General features: G+C 39.0%; 1 protein-coding gene across 2 annotated transcripts in view; it reads right to left on the bottom strand.

The window, feature by feature from the left end:
- Nucleotides 1-19,440, bottom strand: part of LOC132816771 (probable ribonuclease ZC3H12C) — a 77,206-nt gene that overhangs the window by 13,904 nt on the left and 43,862 nt on the right. Inside the window, exons 1-4 of one of the 2 annotated variants that reach the window (XM_060826702.1) lie at nt 17,428-17,467; nt 12,300-13,054; nt 8,993-9,132; nt 3,635-3,869 (exon numbers count right to left, since the gene is read on the bottom strand). In XM_060826702.1, coding sequence (XP_060682685.1) covers nt 3,635-3,869; nt 8,993-9,132; nt 12,300-12,985 — 1,061 coding nt within the window. In that variant the 5' untranslated portion in view covers nt 12,986-13,054; nt 17,428-17,467. Of the gene's footprint in view, nt 1-3,634; nt 3,870-8,992; nt 9,133-12,299; nt 13,055-17,427; nt 17,468-19,440 lie in introns of those variants that run through there. The other variant, XM_060826701.1, reaches the window with a different exon arrangement.

Here is a 19,440-nt window from a genome sequence, read left to right as displayed (position 1 = left end):
CACCAGAATTCACGAACACCAACAGGCAGTAAAACAATACGAACAATTCCCATTCATCACCATACACACAAACAAGGAGGGCCATCAGTTCGACTGGGATAATGTAACCATCTTTGGTCAAGCTAACCAAAGACAAGCATGAGCATTTCTAGTGCCTTGTTCTCAACCTAGAAGGCTATCAATTGACCTGTGGAAATGGATCCTATATATGAGCCACTGTGGAGCTGGACTGTAACAGACCAGGTCAGATAGATAATGAGCTTAGTAGTTCAACAAAGCTTAACTGGAAGATGCTCCAATGATGTTACCTAGTAGGGTGATGAAATGTCTGCATACAAACCAACCAGCTCAGCAGGCAAACTAACTACCAGTGCTAACGCAGTGTCAGTGTTGCACTGCCCTGACCCAGACATCACTGATCAACTCATTCACACAAACAGTTCTGGCCACAGAGTTGTGAAAGAATAGGGACGTTGTAGGAGGAGGACCAAAAGGTGTCAGCAGCATCCATTGCGTTTTATACACCTTATTCCTCTTGCTTCCAGATGACGCAGCAAGGTTTCATCGCAGATATCCAGCCATGGAAAATCAAGTTATGGCATGTACTATAATAACAGCATTTGGGGCTACACAGAGGCAAACCACCAAATGCAATGTGAAAGCTGAGACTTGCATTTGTGACAAAGCACTCTCAATAAGTCTTGTTCCTTTTTTTTTCCATGACATCTGACTGCATTCCCTGGCCCCACAGAGGAGATGGAGGGAGCCTGCTCGCCAGTGGCATTAAAAGAGTGTTTGGGGGATCCCCAGCTTTGGTCTGGATGAGCCAGACATGCCCGGAGTCATCTTGCTAGATATAATTTGGGCCTTCTCAGTGTAGCCTTCCACCCTGCCTCTCTGACCCTTGGATGTAGAGGCTCTGGCCCTGCTAGAACATCCTTTGCATGCTGTATGCGATACCTCCTCTGGCTGGATGACTTCTGGCACCACCCTTTCTTCTTGTGAAGAGGAGAGATACCTGCAGGGCATGCCAAGCTTCCTGTCCCTCTGTTGTCATCTCCTCAATCCGGAGTGGGGTCCTGTGAACAGCCTCTCCTGCAGATTCACAGCAGCTGGACTTGTCTCGTCATGGCTACTGCTGCTGATTTGTCCATCAAAGCAGACAGTTGTGTGACTCACTGCACTACTGCAGCTTCTGTACAATGAGAGTCATTGTGTCCCACAAACGTGTCCGCCACTCCTGTTCCTCCTTGCACAGATATGAAGTCCCTTATTGCTAACACTGCAGGCTGCTTTCCTACCCGACGCTGAGCACGTCCTGAGAGACAGGCGCTTGGGATGCTTCCTTCATGGCCAGCTGTGAAGCTGTCTCAGTGAAATGCTCACCAGATTGTGCTCCAAGCCTAGAGTTCCCACTGAGGTGTTAGTTTCTGAGAGCTGATTTTTGGGGGTGGGGAAAAGAGGTGTGGTATGTGCAGGAGGGAGCCTAGTTCTTTTACTTCCCAAGGTCTTGGTTCTTGCACCGTCAGGAGGTTGAAATGGTCACTTGTGGTGGAGCCACTGGCTTCTCAGTTTACGTGGTAGATATGTTGGTGGTACTTATAAGACGCAAGAGAAAGTAATCAGTCACGGCCTTTGGTTAGAAATGGTGTGTACTGAATTACACAAACAGTGAGGTTGATGTGAGAGCTGTATTGAAACGAATAATGGTACTTACTGAGTTGAAGAGGTCATGAATGGGAAATGCCCACAGGCATAGCTCTGATCTTCTCATGTAAGAGCCAGGATTTGCTCTTCTTATGGGGTGAGGAGCCGAATGTCTGACACACCTCCACCCATATGGAGTCTCTTTGCCCTAATACAAGCTTTCTTCTGCAATGAGAAAGGAACTCAGTGAGTGAGATACAAGTGGGTGGCACAGCTGCAATCCTGATGCAGGTGCTCCAAGGTAGGGCAGAGACAGTTCATATAAGGCTAGTGATGATAGCAAGTGAGGGAAAATGTTGCAAACAATAGTGAGAGTGAATTTGCAGAGAGAAGAGTGTGGCATCCTGGCACAGTACAGGAGGTCATTCACTTTCTTATAGCACTGCTGGCGTTCAGGAAAATTATTCCTTTCCTTTGTACGACCCCCTCCATCATAACCTTGAGTCCTTGTTAGTGATTCATGATGCTATCTTCCCCTTTTCCAATATCTTCAGATTCTGTCCATGAGCAGTGCACTTTCAGAATGCCTATCCTCATTCAGGTACAGGACTTATAAAGATGGCTGTTTTTTGTCAGATATCAACTGAGTGGTGAGTTGTTCTGGGAAGGTCAGGGACAGAATCGGATATGACAGAAGCAGTAGGTACAGAACGTGGTGAATTTAACAACAGTGAGAAATCTCACTAGGGCTTACAACAGCAATCAATCAATCAATCCAGAAAACGCACGGAACTCTGATTTAATAAAAAAAAAGATTCAGGCCTGTGTTTGAAATAAATGTAATTGAATCAGAGAACTATGTAAAATGCTATTACAGAATAGTCACCATTTGCCACAATCGCCTTTGTAAAAAGGCCATTAAGTTGTTCCCTTTCATGGCCTAATACTAGATCTAAAATAGTACATTCCCTAATCTGGGTTCTTCATTATTATTTCTCTAGAAAACCATCTTGTAATCATTCAAAGAATTCATCATCCATAAATCGAATACTAATAAAGTTTACTATCTTGCTATGCACACCTAATTTCCTGATTTAGACCAGTGGTTTATTACTGTTATTTGCCCTATGAATGACATTTGCTAAATGTTTTGTGGCCCTTGATGCATCTTATTTGCAGGGTGAAAGTGAGGACTGCAGATGCTGGAGACCAGAGTCAAGATTAGAGTGATGCTGAAAAAGCACAGCAGGTCAGGCAGCATCAGAGGAGCAGGAAAATCTCCAGGGTGGAGACTCCCGCCTCATTCCTGATGAAGCTCTCCTACCCAAAATGTCGATTGTCCTGCTCCTCGGATGCTGCCTGACCTGCTGTGCTTTTCTAGCACCACTCTTGCATCTTACAGTCAAACTGATTCTACATCTTGAACTTTAGAATGAAGGTAATCTGTCACTACAGTGCTAATGAGTGTTAGTTAATAGAGCTACTTCCCTAAGTTGTGCCAGTTTCCTGTCCTTCTTGCATCTCCCATATCCTTGGATATTCAAATATAGATTTGGTTTCTTTGGAGCCATTTTAGAAAGATGGCTCACATATAGTTTCTATTTCTGCTGATAATTGATCAGTTTTACGGTGAATGCGGTGGGTATTCAGATGCAGAATGCATAACTCAGTTTTTTGTAAACAGCTCTATCTGCTGACACACCACATTTGCAGTTGCTGCTTACCATAAGCGGATTAGCACTATCATGATTGTTATCTTGATCTACTGCCTTATCATTTTCCTTTAATTTAATCAATCTTCCCCAATGTGATACCCTTCCTTCCTTTTAAAGCTCTTTACTTCCCTAGTAGCATGATTTGCTGGAACAGTGATCCCAGTATGGTTCAGTCGAGTCTATTCCAATTGTATAACCCAAATATTCCCAGTGCTAGTGCCCCATAAATTAGAACTTGCTTCTCCATACCAATCTTTGATGTGAATACTCACTTGTCATTAACAAAAGAATACATAAGCAATCTTTCATCTATGAATTTTTTCCATTCTGGCTTTTCATTCTGCAAATCCCTGTAGTTATCATTTGACACAATGATGCCATCGGATTCATAAGCCAATTTCACTATGAAGCGATCATCATAGCAAACCACTCTCCGCCCTTGTACCCGCCGGGATGGTGTGAAGACTAGAATTTTATCCTTTTCCAACTTGCGCAGGATTTCTTGATCTGTGAAAATAAAACAAAACACCTTGCACTTACTGAATCATTACAGTATTTCAGAAATCAAAATTACATTTCTTGCTTCAAGGCATAACTTAGGATTTTGATAGCTATAGGATCATTGAGTCTCTAGGCCTACAATAGCAGACTGAACTAACATTTTTTTTTAAACAGTTCAATACAATTCAACATCTGCTCAAAAAATGGAATTGTAGCTATTTTGCAGGTGAAAGAGGAAAAGGCAGGAACTTAAATCATAATTCTCAAAACAAATACTTACAGTTAAAAGAATTAGAACTCTGTGGAAAGAGATGTTCCAACTATGGCACAAATTAAACTACAAGAAAGGACTACATGGTTCCATTTTACAAGAAGGATAGTAGAGATAGACTCACTGATCTAGAGTTCCCTGATCTATCAGTGGGTGAGAAACTATAAGAGAAAATAGTGAAGGGGAAAATTAATCTCCATCTAGAGAGAGGCAAGATTTGATCAGGGATAGTGAGCACGACTTTGTCAGGAGGTGGTCATGCCTAACAGATTTGGTGACATTTAGAGAAGATAACCAAGTGTGCGAATGAGGCTAGGGTCGTTAATGTAGTTCATGTGGATTTCAACTGGAGAAACTGATAAAGAAATTAAAAGCTCATGGAGTCCAGAGTAACTTGGCAAGATGGACCCAAGATTGACTCAGTAATAGGAGACAGAGGGTCACGGTAGAAGGCTGTTTGTGTGACTTGATACAAGTGAAGTGGTGAATCACAGCATAATTGTTGGATCTCTTATTGCTTGTGATTTTCATAAATGATGCAGATGAGAAATTGGGAAGGATGTTAAGTTAGTTTATGGATGACAGAAGATCGGGCAGGTGGTCGACAGTGAGAAGGAAGATGCTAGGTTATAGCAGAATGTACGTGGAATGGTCAGATGAGTAGATCAATGGAGAATTCAACCATGATAAGTGAGAGACTTTGCATTTTGGAAGAAGGAATAAAACATGGTAGTCCTCAAAGAACGGCAACACCCTAGGAAGCTCAGAGCATCAGGGGACTTTTGGGTACTTGTCCACAGATCCCTGAAGTTGGCTGGACAGATTAACTGGGTGATTATGATGGCAAATGGCATGCTTGCTTTTCTCAATTATGGCAGAGACTACAAGAATTAGACAGATTATGTTGGAGCTGCACAGAACTTTGGTTAGGCCACAGCTGGAGTACTGTGTGCATTTCTCGTTACTAAATTGGAGGAGGGATGTGATCGCACTGGAGGGGATGCAAAGGCAATTCATCAGGATGTTGCCTGGGATGGAGAACTTCAGCTATGAAGAGAAATTGGATAAGCCTGAGTTGTTTTCTTTGGAGCAGAAAATGCTCAGGGAGGACCTGATAGAGGTAGCAATATATAATCTTATGAGTGTAGGTAGAAAGTAATTATCCTCTCATTAAAGGGTCAGTAACAATGGGACATAATTTTAAAGTAAAAGCAGGGAGCTCAGAGGCAACGAGAGGAAAAACATTTTCACCCACAAGGTGGGGAGGGTGTGGAATGTACTGTCTAGGAGAGTAGTTAAGGCAGGAAACTTCACAACTTTAAAAAGGGTTTGGATGCATACTTGGAAGTGCCATATATTCAAGGCTACGGGCCTTGTGCAGGAAAGTAGGATAAATTTAGGTAGTTATATATTTTTAATGCTACAGACAAAAATAGACTGAAGGGCTTCTTCTATACTTCAAGATTCTATGCTTTGGAGATAATGAATACATTAGCTTTAATCTTCAAGAATTACCTAGATTAGCCATGGATGGGGAAGACAGCAAATGTAATGCTTATATTCAAAGGAGTGAGACAGAAAACATAACTATAGGCTAATTAATATGACGACAGTATTTGATAAAATATGTTTATTAGCATCACGGTTACTGGACACCTGACAAATATGACCAAGCTCAGTGAATTTACCATTTGCAAATGGAGTCTTTATGGCTGTAACTAATAGGGTGGAAAAGGCTGGGTTGGGCAGAGACAGTTGGATGCAGTGCATTTGACTAAGCCAAAATGGATAATTCCCTTAATCTTTTTGGAAACCCTGAGCAGGCAGATAGGTATTGGTTTAAAATCTCATTTAAAAGACAGCCACTCCAAAAGTACAGTACTCCCAAATTATTGCACTAGTTATCTTAATCTTTGCATTCAAACTCTGAAGTAAAACCTGAACTTGGAACTTCGTGGTTGAGAACTGAGTCACAATTCACATCAGGACAGGGTTTAATGGGTCTTGGATACCAGAGGCATTAAAGAGTATATATAGAGAAGGTGGAGAGGAAGGATATCATTAAGCTGGAGAAGATTCATAAGAGATTTACCAGGATGTTGCTGGGTATGGAAGGTTTGAGTTATAAAGAAAGGCTGGATTGGCTGGGACTTTTTTCACTGGGGCATAGGAAGTTGAGAGATGACCTGATGGAGTAAATGGTAATTGTCTTTTCCCTAGGACCAGAAATTTCAAGGCTGAGGGCACACTTTTAAAGAAGAGAGGAGAAAGATGAAAAAAAAACAAGAGGTAATTTTTCTTTTATACAGAGGGTAGTTCGCGGTGGAATTAACTTCCTGAGGGAGTGGTGGATGTGGGTACAATTTCAATGTTTAAAAAGACATTTGGATAAGTACATGGATAGGAAATGTTTGGAGAGACATGGGCCAGGAGCAGGCAGGCAAGACTAGTTTAGTTTGGGATTATGGTGAGCATGGACTGCTTGGACCGAAGGGTTGGTTTCCTGCTGTATGACTCGATGTCTCTATGTGATACAAAAAGAAAATTCAGCATACAGCTGTCTCCATTTCCTCGGCTCTTAAAGAAAACGTATACAAGCTGACTTTCATTTTCAAAACATCAACCAAAACTTCTGCCCCCAAATAAAAATGGAAAATGTTGTTATTGAATAACAGGAGTTTTGTTTGTACTAACTTCAGAAATTAAGTAGTGCTATAATGAAATGTCATTGACCCTAAATATATTCAGACTTCAGAGTTTCTAATGTTGTCAACCCGTGATGATTTCATAATGAAACGCTACATTGCATATTGCTCTTTACTACTCAGACAATTTAACAGCTTATCAGCCTTTTGTGTCCTTAGATTAGCATTTCATATATGTCAACATGAAGATGAAAGTTTAAGAGGTCAAGAACTGTAGAATGCTCATTTTGTGCTTACGGCAAAATGGTTGCAGCATTACTCTCTAGAAATTTAAAGTGAAGTTTTAAGCTCCCTAATCAAAATGCTTCTCCAGTGTTTGCATATTTTCAAAGCAAAGTGCACTTTGGTAGTTAATCAAATGTGAATAATGTCAAAAATATTCAAAAATGAAATTAAAGGAAACTGGGTGCAGGTAAACTTACAAATCTAAGGGATTGCTCTGTATGGAATAACAAACTGACAAGACAATTTGTGTATATCTAATTTGGAAGCATCAAAGGCCTGAAAAGAATACAAACCTCAGTTGGCGGTTATATCTAGAAGATTTCTTATTTGCTTTGAAATTAAAAAGACTCAGATACAAAATATCATTCCTTAAATTGGAAGAATTAGCACACTGTTATTGTCAGAGACGGAATTGAAATCCCCACTTCTCCCCGTTTGTCTACAATGTAATTTTGCTAAGACCGAGGTGCTTCCAAATCACCAGTGCATGGTCAACTTACAAAACAGCCTTTCAGATTTAGGTAAGTATTAACATCTCACACTCACCCAACAATGATCTGTTGCGATGCCAAACACACAACAGATACCAAAGAAAGATACAATTAAAGAAAGGAGTACATTTCCATCAAATGTTAAAAATGAAACAGAATAGTTAACAATTCATATGTCTTTAAGAATCCAGTGCAGGGCGGAGCCTTCCCTTTTTGGGACTGAAGTTCAGATGGCTGAGTTCAGAATTCAGATACATTATAAAAGGTTCCTTTAACGGTTTCTGTTCAGCAGTTGCTTGTAACTTGGGATCTAACTTCTTTGCTGGCAAACTCAGGAGTTTCCAAACAAACTCATGGTGCCTCCCAATTTTTAAAAAGGCCAAATAACACAGCCTTTTCTCTGCAGTTGTGATCGTACTGATATTAATTTGCAGACTGTCCAATAAAGGAGGGAACTTTCCTCACTCTGAATTTGAAGTTCAGCTAAGTTCAGGTGGATGAGGGCAGAATCTGGGAGGCTTCATAGGTTCTTTTGAAGTGTATTCATCAAGTGCTGTGGACAAATCCTGTAGCTCTTGCTACTGAAGGTCCATATTCTTTGCGGGCAAAGTCAGAAGCATTTGGAATGGGTTCAAGGAGACTTTTTTTAAATTACAAGCCTCAGTTCTTGAAAAGGCCAGACAGCACAGCCTTTTCTCTGTAGTTGTGATGTTGTTGATGTTCGTTTGGAGACTGCTTCCATGCAGACTGAGGTTTGTTATAAAGAGGATATCAAAATTACTGTAGTTTTGATCACATTATGAATTGCCACTGATACATAATGCAAGGTAATGGATAACCTTTCACAGTAACAGTGCAGTTTCAACCACAAAGTCAAAAAGTTATTGATAAGCAATAGACGATAGATTGATGTCTTTAGAATTTCACTGTGGTACCCAGATTTACCACCGCTCATTTATATCCAGGTAGAGTTTGAGACAAAGAAATTCTTGCTTATTGTATCTGGGATTTGGAGCAACCCTTTACAAGTACAGATATGAAATTTCACAGAAGGTGCCGCACATTATAATTCACACTGGAAATTTCTAGAAGCTTGAACATGGTTGCAGCCGCAAAAGTCAGTTGACCTCATAGGAGCCATTTTTAACTTCCATCAGAGTCTGTTTTTAAAAAAGAGAATATAGTTTGGAAGGTATTAAAAGCATTTCATGCCTGCATGGGCATTGCAATACTTTGGTTCAAAACGGAACTAAAGTTGCAAAAGCAGTCAGAAAAAATACTGAGCCAATTGATCTAATACAGAAAGAAAATAATTTGCTACTTCATGGGTGGAATTTTAATACATAAGACTTTGTGTACTGCTAATCCATCAGCAGCAATATTACTGGCAATATTTATTCACTAATTCAAACCAATTGAGTCATTAAAAAAAGTTACCCGTGATGAGGGCATCAGGCCTTGACTGTTCCTTCCTCCAGGCAGGCACAAACACAGTGATATCTTTATGACTTCTTTCCAAAAACCAGTCCACTGCTAACTTAATACCTCGACAGGAGAACACTTCCTTGTTACCATGACTGCAAAAAATAAAAGTGAATCTTAAACCCAGATATTTAATATCATTTTTTCCCAGTTATGTCAAAATAAAAATCAGCAAGTTAGAGTTAGTACTACAAAAAGTGAATTAAAATTAGTCAAAAAGCATCTTTATATACTGAAACATAAACATAGAAAATGAAGCACAGATAAAAATAACAATGGACTTTAATGTAAATTATGAAGGCAGATTTAAACCATCATGAAAAGTTGATTGTTCAGGAGGGGAAGGATTAAAAAAAGAGTGAAAAAACTATTCTGAATTACAGCACAAATGCGGTCATTTGATTTATGGTACTTGCGCCAATTCTCGCTCTTCAAATCAAAATTAGCCTAGTCTCAATTCTTTACCCTTTCTCAAATCTTATATTTCAACTTTCTTAATATTAGATCTCAATTGCTACAAGTAATGCATGTTCCAATACTACCAAGAGTATTTTAATATAATGGAAACGTGACAATGTTAACATCCCTTTAAGTAAGTGGTTCAACAAACATCCAGAACAATCACAGTTACTTATGACTTTAAATCATTTTCACAATCTTAAAATTTCAATCTTAAACTATTCAGTTTCAGAAGGACTCAACTTCTTTGAATATCTCTTCATAACTATTACTTCTAGTTCTTTAATATTAATCCCATAAATTTCACTCTTATCCTTCTCATAGGTCAAAACTCCTTCCTGTAATAGGGTGCCTGCAAGTGTGTACATGATAGTAAAAAAGCGGCCTAACTAATGTCTTCTTCAACCATTCCTTTTATAATCGATGACGTCACACACAAATCACAGAAACACTTGGATTTTTCTTTTTAAATTGTTTTTCTACAAAATGCCACCTGGAAAGATTTCTTGCAGATGACTGAAAATAGGTACAGACCCCCCAGGCTTAAATTCTGGGGCCACTTCTGTTCCTTAAGTATACTAATTGTTTGAATATAGACCTTTAGAATGAATTCTCACATGCATTAGTAGACTGTGGTATGTTGTTGTTGTATGTCCATTCCTAACTTGTCACAAGTCCAATTCACTGATACCTATACTCACTGACCTACCTTGTGCATTTGTCTAACCAGGAGTTAGAGTTCTGCGACTCCTGCAGAAGAAGGATCAATTTACATCTGGGAACTTTTTATTCAAATGAGGAAAGGTCCCAGGAAATTGCAGACTTTTAGGTCAAGTCTTTTGCTATTGAATCATAAGAAATAGGTGTGGAAGGAAGGTCATTCAGCCCACTGAGTCCACTCTGCCATTCAATCATGGCTGATGGGCATTTCAATGCCACTTATTCACACTTTTCTCGGATCCCTTAATTCCTTGCGAGCATTCGTCAGAACAGGAGAGGGGATGGCAACGAGTTGAAATCATTGAGGAGTATTTTTTAAGAAAGCATACTTTTAAATGTAAAAATATAAATTCAAAAAGGTAGTCTCTAAACTTCACCCAAAAAAGGCACCAGTGATTTTATGGTTTCAGCATTCAGTTCTGATAGTTTTATAAAAATAATTTTATGGTATATCAAGAATTTGTTACTAAGATAATGTAATTACTTTATCGTCATAAAATGACCATCGTCAAGCTTAGCATGACTTTTGTCTGCTGTGTCAAGCCTTTTTTTTGGAAGTGATTGGTCAAATTAGGTAGTTACATAGATCTGCATGTATGCAACATGCTAAATCCACTGATTTCAGTTAAAAGCCAAGCCATTGCATTTAAAAACAGTATCACCATTGTACATCTAACCTTTGAAAGAGCATGGAACCTAGTAACAATTCCAGATGATTGGTTTGATGAATTTCATTTTCCATTGCTGCAGTCAAACACAACATTTAAATGTCCACTCCACACTTCCTTTGCGCATCTCTGATACTCTTCCTCAACCTGGAACCCTCGCATCTGGCTTCTCTTACTAGCGAGTTTAGGAAGATTTGCATCTTACTGATAAGCGGGTATCAGCTGCCGTAATTTCTCTATTCCCCTCAACCAATTTCATCCAACTCCCCCTGTACTGGTTGTAATCTGCACTTCCAGATGTAACCCTGACTGTCATCAAACCTGCTGACAAGGGTTGTGCCACCTTTGCTGCTTTTACAGTCGTTATTAAAAGTAGGTTTGGAGTGAGGAAAATAAAAGATTAGAAAAAAATCCTCAGGCCTGCACAGTCAATTACCAATTGGTAATGAATCACAGTAATATAGCCAAGATACACAGATGGAAAACTTATTGAGACAAGAGAAACAATTTTAAATCTCTAATTGTGCTAATATAATTAACTTGGTGCAGACTTTAAAAATCTGTAAACCTAAATATTATGCCATGCCATGTTATTATCTATAAATTGATTATTGAAATATTTTCCTGTCTCTAGCTCCCATAGTCCATTTTGTGAGTAACTGTGGCACAAGTTAGAAGTCTGCAGCTGTTATTCTGAATATCCTAATTTCAGCAAAAATTCAATTTGGGTTTGGTACTCTGCCCTCATCAGTTGGTCTGAAATCTTCTTTTGGCTTTCAGCATCTATTTTAAGATCCTGTAAAATCTAATTGCACTTAAGTACTCTTTGACAAATAGGTTAAAAAAAACAGTAGCCTTTAAAAAACAAACGTTCTAATATGCTATTTGCTTCTCAAAATCAAATATCACTTTTTTTTGAACAGCAATGAACTATGTAACTTACTGGCAGCATAGAGGAAAAGAAAGCATGCTGCACCTTCATGCATGTCAAGGAGAGTTCAAAGACTGCAAAACTAAAATCAAAATTTAGTGAAAAGTGGAATTGCAAAGTTAAGCTGATTCAAAATCATTCATTTGAAAAACTAATAATTTCCACATATGGCAGTTAGAGATAATACTGCAATGTAGTTAGTGATGGTCAAGATTCAAATAATAATTTTCATGTATCCATCTTCCAAGCTTTAACAACAAGTTAAAGCCTAGTTAAAGGGTCTAATATAATTATTCACTTGTGAAATGGCTCGATATCATTTTTTGTTAGTAGTGGAATACTATGCTTCCCTCTTCTGCTGTACCATCATCCGTCAGGACAAACCTTACTTTAAACTAACAGTTCTGATTGGCAATTCAATATTCTACAGTTACAGCTACCACAGACTGGGAGGCAAGGAGAAGCACACAATCTTTCCACTCACCTCATTGCCACATTACTACCATCAATGACCACAGGCTTTAGATTATCACCATCATCCACCAATTCTTCTATAGGAGAGTCAGATCTTTGAGAATCTGTTGAAGTTGTATCACGTGGAGTCATAGTTCCAGGGTTACTTGTGCCACAGGAAGTATCAGAATCAAGTTTATTCCCCAGTTTAACAAGTTCGCCTAGCATATCATTTGGAAGAGCATCTGTTCCCAATTTATTTAGGACAAGCTGTACCTGCTCTTCAGAATATCCAAGTTTCAGTGCAAACTCCATTTTGGTTTTGTAGTCTTTATCATCATCAGTTGATCTTAAATCTTGCTTTGGTTTTGGTTCACCATCTATTTTGAAATCCTGTAGAATATCAGTGCATTTTAGTAGATTTGATTCTAAGCCTGGTGATCTACAAAGCTGTTGATGAGCTTTATTTAAAGGACCAGCCTCCAATATGGCAATTCCCTGTTGCTCCAATTCATTGTCTGAATCCAAGTTACCAGAGTCTTGCATTATCCACTCTACAGCATTCTCTGTAGTAGAGTACCCTTTATCCATTGCTGTATTTTCCACCATTGACCAAGATGTTATCACATGTAGCAGTTTGTCAGTGCTTTCCACATTGAGATGTAGCAGTCCCAGAACAAAGTTGTTCTCATGCACAGAATGATCATTTAAACCCATGAACTTGTTGCTTGCATGTGTAGTCAATCCTGAAGTTTTGCATGTTTGAATATGTAACAGGCGGTGTTTCTAGACAGTGGGAAATAAAAAGAATTACAATATGCTTCTTCGTTATCTCAAGAAAATGTAAAGTTAACCAAATCCTTCAAATTAGACAAATTTAGATCAGATTGTTTTCTCCAACAGTTATTTCACTTCTTTCATGGCATTAGGTACCCCGATGCAAGAAAGGTAGAGGTATATACCACTTTTGTTTGGATCCTGACCTTTTCAATGAATGTTTCAGTCTAGAGATTTGCACTGCAGAGCAGTGAACAACTTGTTAGAAAGTAGGTATTCCTCTGAGGATTCAGATACATTTCCCCACTGGTGGGGGCATCTTTAAGCTGGAAACAAATCATACACCTACAGGAGCACTATAATTAGAAGTAGCCACACAACTCGGTGCATTTTATCTCTTTGTTGAAGTTAGAAAATTGAGATCAGAAGTTTTTGTTACTGTTTTTGGTGTCAACACTGTACCGTAGCTTATCAAACGATCAGTCTTCTATTTCATTGCAACACACTACGCAACTGCACGTCATGGACGTCAACAGGTCATTCGGACACTATTTTCGGACACAAATGCTTCTTCCTGACCCTGCCCAGAAAATAGTGACCTCTGCACTCCTGGTGCAAATGATGCTTAATTCCTATACACTAGCACCATGCAAACAAGCAGATGCTTTTAATGGGCTAGCATATACCAGTGCAAATATATGAGCTGTGCAAATGTAGCGGGCATTCAGATCAGAGCAAGAGGATGTTTTGCTTCAATAGAGAAAGGGAAAAACCTATGGCTGTATACATGTTAGTGAAACTCAGTAACAGAATTTCAAATATATTAATTTACTCATCACACAACTAAACTAGTAGTGTACTGAAACTTCAATCATCATCAACTAACATTGTAAAAACAATCCTTTTAAGGTTTGTTCATAAACACACCAGTAACTTAAATTATAGCCGTCAGTTAGAAAGTATTTTTGCCTCGTGAAAAAATTCATTTTTAGGCTGCAGTAAATTTATATTGCAGCTGCAACATTACCACAGAGGTTTCTGTTTTGGATCTCCTTAACAATTTGGAGATATTTTCTACATTAGTCTATTCAGGCATGTTATTACACATTTCAGGAGCCGGTGGGACCTGAACCTGGAATTTCTGGCCCAGAAATAGGAACACAAACAGTGTACCACAGGAGATCCCCAAGCAGTTTGTATACTTTGATTAAAAATGACATTTCAGATTCCATTAGCAAGCAAGTAAGTAACCTTAAGAGCTTAAGAAAAATCAACTTGAAACTGAAGTTACTGGTTGTAATATGTCAAGGCCATCAAGAATTTTCCAGTTTTGTGAAGTGGTTACATATTTCATAAAATTTAAAATAAGAGGTAATATCTAATATGCAAAGATATATTTTTCCCAAAAGCAGCTAAATGAATTTAGAGTGTAAACAAGGAAAATCAAGCAACTTTCACTTCAAAGTTTTAAGAAAAAGTGATAACATCTCTGCAAGGCATTCTGGAAGATTAATAAGCATTGCATAATATAAATGCAAATTGCCAGTGTAGAATGATAAGACCATGTTCTTTTGCTAAATAGCTCTCCCCTTAATTAAACGCTCGCCTCATTGGAACACAAACAATACTTTCAGTAATCAATTTAAAATTGGAAAAAAGAGAGTATACCATGTTAAAGAACATCTAATGCTGTAAAATAGAAAATCACCGAATCATAGAAACCCTACAATGCAGAAAGAAGCTATTTCAGCCCATCAAGACTTACCAACCCTCCGAACAGCACCCCACCAGAACCACTCCAGCTCCGTAACCCCACATGGCACTATTACCATGGTTAGCCCACCTGACCTGCACATGCCTGGATACTAAGGGATAATTTTTAGCATGGCCAATCTATCTCATCTGCTTTGGACTATGGGAAGAAACCAGAGTACCCGGAGGAAACACAGGGAGACACGAGGAGAACATGCAAACTCTACACAGTCGCAGAAGGCTGAAATCAAACCTGCGTCATCATACCGCTGAATATATTGTATAAGTACAGGCAAATCAAAATAGCACTGAAAACAGCTGCAATGGGAGGAGACTCAATATCTACACAAATCAATGCACTCAAGCCTACAAGACTTTGGGTAAATAATTTTCCAATCGTCCCAATACTTAAAAAGGAGCAGAGCCAAAAAGGCAATTAAAGTCCATTTCTCATGAGACCAATGTACCATAGCAAAATTTTAAGATCACATTCATGTAGCACAGTTTTCAAGTGACCCTTGCTTCTTGCCCTTAATACTAAAAGTACTTCATCTAAGAGATTAACACAAGTCACCAACAGGCCTGTGAAGGAAGGAACTCATTTATTAAGGAATGTAGCCTATGGCAAGAGCTTGCAAGTAGAGAATTTTAACATAGGGAGGTTCTGGCTGACCACAAGAGTCAGAACCCTACAGCACAGAAACAGACCCTTTGATCCAAATGGTCTGCACCAACTAGACAACCAAATCTGACTTAGACCCATTTGCCAGCATTTGACCCATATCCCTCTAAACCTGTCCTATTCAGGTACCCATCCAAATGCCTTTTAAAATGTTGTAATTGTATTCCACCTCTACTACTTCCTCTGGCAGCTCATTCCATATAGGTATCATCCTCTACATAAAAGTTATCCCTCTGAACCCTTTTTAAATCTTTCAGTCTTGTGAGGTTCCCTTCTTGAGATTCTTATAAGGTTGATGCAACTGTAGTATCTTCTAGGAGAAAGGTGAAGACCTCAGATGCTGGAGATCAGAGCTGAAAATGTGTTGCTAGAAAAGCGCAGCAGGTCAGGCAGCATCCAAGTAGCAGGAGAATCGATGTTTCAGGCATGAGTCCTTGCTCATGCCAGAAACATCGATTCTCCTGCTTCTTGGATGCTGCCTGACCTGCTGCGCTTTTCCAGCAAAACATGTTCAACAACTGTAGTATGCCAACCTCTGAACAGCCACGACGTATTTCAGTAAGTACAAGCTTTTGGAGGGTCACTTAACACTCTTTGTGAAGCTTGCGGAGTGTGTCAGGTGAGGTTTCCTGAACAAAGGAACCATCTGCCCTTTTATTCAGGGTTTTACATCACAGTCAGTCATGCACGCAAGATGCAAACCCCTGCCACATCCCCAAAGTCACATGCCACCCAGAAACAACAGGGCGTGACCAGGTTATGCCCTAAAACAGTGCAATTAGATTGTCACATCCTGCCTGAAAGACAGAAGAACACACCCTGCCACAGTCATATTAGCAGGACAACCAACCTGTTTGGCTATGTTATGAACATAACCACCATCAAATCTAGGAGCAAGATTCAAGTTTGAGCTTCTGGCCCAGAGCCAGGTACACTACCTATTGATGTATATATTCTGCAGCAGCACATTGATTCCTTCAACCTTGACAAACAAAGTCTTGGAATTCCTAACGTTTGTGTTCATTTTATCTCCAGACTAACCCAGAACAAGTGTGGTCCATACAAATTTATTTTACGTTACTTCAGCCCAGGTACTGAAGGAAATCTTAAGCCAACGTGCTACAAGACTATCTCTTGGCAAGTTGCATACCATGTGTAAGGTAAGTTCATGAATCAAATTAAAATGGATGACAGCACGATCACGTCAAAACAATTTCCAGCCTCTACCATGAATTGACATCAAGTGCTACTCTTGTGGATTATTCATCATTCACATTTAACAGTAAAGTCCTGGAGAATGTTGCTGAGCAAATAGACCTTGGGATGCAGGTTCATAGTTCCTTGAAAATGAAGATACAGGTAGACAGGGTAGTGAAAACAGCATTTGGTACACTTGCCTCGATTATCAGTGCAGAGCATACGAGTTAGGAATGTCATGTTGCAGTTATAAAGGACATTGGTTAGGCCATTTTTGGAATACCTTGTGACATTCTGGTCTCCCTGCCATAGGAAAGATATTGTTAAACTCGAAAGGGTTCAGAAAAAATTTACAAGGATGTTGCTGGGACAGGAGGATTTGAGCTATAGGGAGACACAGGCTAGGGCTATTTTCCCTGGAAATGTCAGCGGTCGACCATGTAAAGGTTTATAAAATCATGAGGGGCATGGATAGGATGAATAGCCAAGATATTTTTCCCAGGGTAGAGGAATCCAAAACTAGAGGGAATAGGTTGAAGGGAGAGAGGAAAGATTTAAAAGCAATCTCAGGGACAACTTTTGCACACAGGATAGTGCTTATCTGGAATGAGCTGCCAGAGGAAGTGATGGGCCCTGGTACAATAACAACATTTTAAAGGCATCTGGGTGGCTACATGAATAGGAAAAGTTTTTTTTAAAAAAAGGATATGGGCCAAATACTGGCCAATGAGAATAGATTGATTTAGAATACCTGTTCAGCACAGACAAGTTGGACTAAAGCATCTGCTTCTATGCTGTAGAACTTTGTCTCTATGAAGAAACTGCAATACCTACATAAAAGCAAGAAGATTTGCACATTTAAATCAAGTTAATATAAATTCTTTAGAAGTACTTTCAACACCAAAACAGGAGACAACAGCAGCGGCAAATTAAAGCTTCTTCAAATATAAGTAGAGTCTGGTATGGTTGGGGAAAACAAAAAATCAGCAGATTACAAACTGCACAGCTTTTTTAAGTGATGAAATTCAATGATTTACATCGTAACAGAAACCATGTGGCCCATCATAACCAAACTGACCAAACAGACATATTCAACCATATTAAAGCCTCTATCTCTTGGTCCAAAGTCTAGTGGTTTACAGGACCTCCAAAATGAGATTTTCTGCCTCTACCTTTCTGGCACTGGCTTCTAAACCCTGGCAAACTTATGAAAAAAAATGACAACTTCTCATTTCAAGCTTAATTCCCATTGAAATAAGGGCCCACACTCCATAATGTTTTGTTAGAGTTGTATGGAATATTGGCAAGGTCACCCTGGATTACTGCATATCATTTTGGTCTTCTCAGTTAAGAAAAGATATGAATTTATTAGATTTAGAGAAGGTTCACTTGGCTGATATACCTGGAAAGAGTGCAGAGATTGTGCCTCAGTTCACTACTGTTTAGATTAATGAGAAGTAATCTATTGAAACATATTAATGCCCTTTGCAATCTCCAAACTTTATCTCACTAACTTTAATTTCTGCTGATCCTCCCTGACACCATGCTGCCATGCTTGAAATCAGGACTGGAGAGTTGTAACAAATACCAATATGGGGGCCTTGATAGCATACCTTTATGTATGCAAACACAAGGAGCTGAACAACCACTTTTGAATGAATAGGTTTGCACCAGAGTGAGCATGGACTTCATCAGTAAATAGGTGGTAAATAGAAAGAATAAGGATTTTTTTGCCTATAAGTCTCAGCCAACTTGTACACAAGTCCTACTGTTAGTCAAGTATATAGGGGAACTGGATATTTGCTGCTTAAACTTCAATGGATTTTACAAAGGGATTTTTAATCTAGAGTCAAATGCTTCGGTCATGTTTGTGAATGCACTATACAATCTCGCAGTGCTCTTGAAATTTTTCTTGCATTTGCCTGACAGAAGTCATGTCAGAGATTCCTCTTGAAGGTGTAACTTTGTACTGTGTCTTTGGGAGGGGCTTACACCAGCTACAAGGAGGAAACAATTCAGGAGAATGTGTTACTGAAGTAGTCCTGAAGAAGGGTTACACCCAAAATGTCGACTTCTCCAGCTCCTGACGCTGCCTGGCTTACTGTGTTCTTCTAGCCTCCTGTCTATGGTTGAATGGCCTACTTATGGCAGTATCTTCTTTCCCTATTACCTGTATATTGTTTTTATTCATTTACAAGGACTTTCAAGGTTTCTGTGAAGATCACAAAGACTTTCAAATCATTCCATGCTGCACTTTTTTGCAGTCTTTCTCCATTTAAAATTCTGCTCCCCTATTCTTCCTTCACATTTTCTCCCATTTTTTCCCATCTACATTGTCTTTACCTTCTCAATGTCTGTAATCCTATTCCATTAGTTAGGTAAAATCAACATTCCGTGCTAACATGCTACCTCCAAAACTATGGTCTCCTAACTCAAATAAATAGTTTATTACAATAAGTCATACAATAAATGTAATGAGTAACCTCTATAGCAAAACCTCACAACACAGGTCTCCTGAAATTCTCAAATAGAAATGTGTGTCAGGTAACCTGCAAAATTCTGTGTGGAAATCCTCCCAGCAGTTTCTTTTAAAAAGCTGTACAAGCATTCCTAATTAATTATTTTAAACTAAATACTGAAGTTAATATTCAGAACATTTCTACGAAGACTTGCATTTATTGACCCACTTAGAATTACTCAAAGAATACCACAAATGGCTTGCATTCCTTCCTGCTTATTACCAGTCAAACCTTTAGTTCAGCAT

This window comes from Hemiscyllium ocellatum, chromosome 6 (genome assembly GCF_020745735.1).
Source record: "Hemiscyllium ocellatum isolate sHemOce1 chromosome 6, sHemOce1.pat.X.cur, whole genome shotgun sequence".
Lineage (NCBI taxonomy): Eukaryota > Metazoa > Chordata > Chondrichthyes > Orectolobiformes > Hemiscylliidae > Hemiscyllium > Hemiscyllium ocellatum.
The sequence above is the reverse complement of the archived record's forward strand: the minus strand, read 5'-3'. Positions and strand labels throughout refer to the sequence as shown.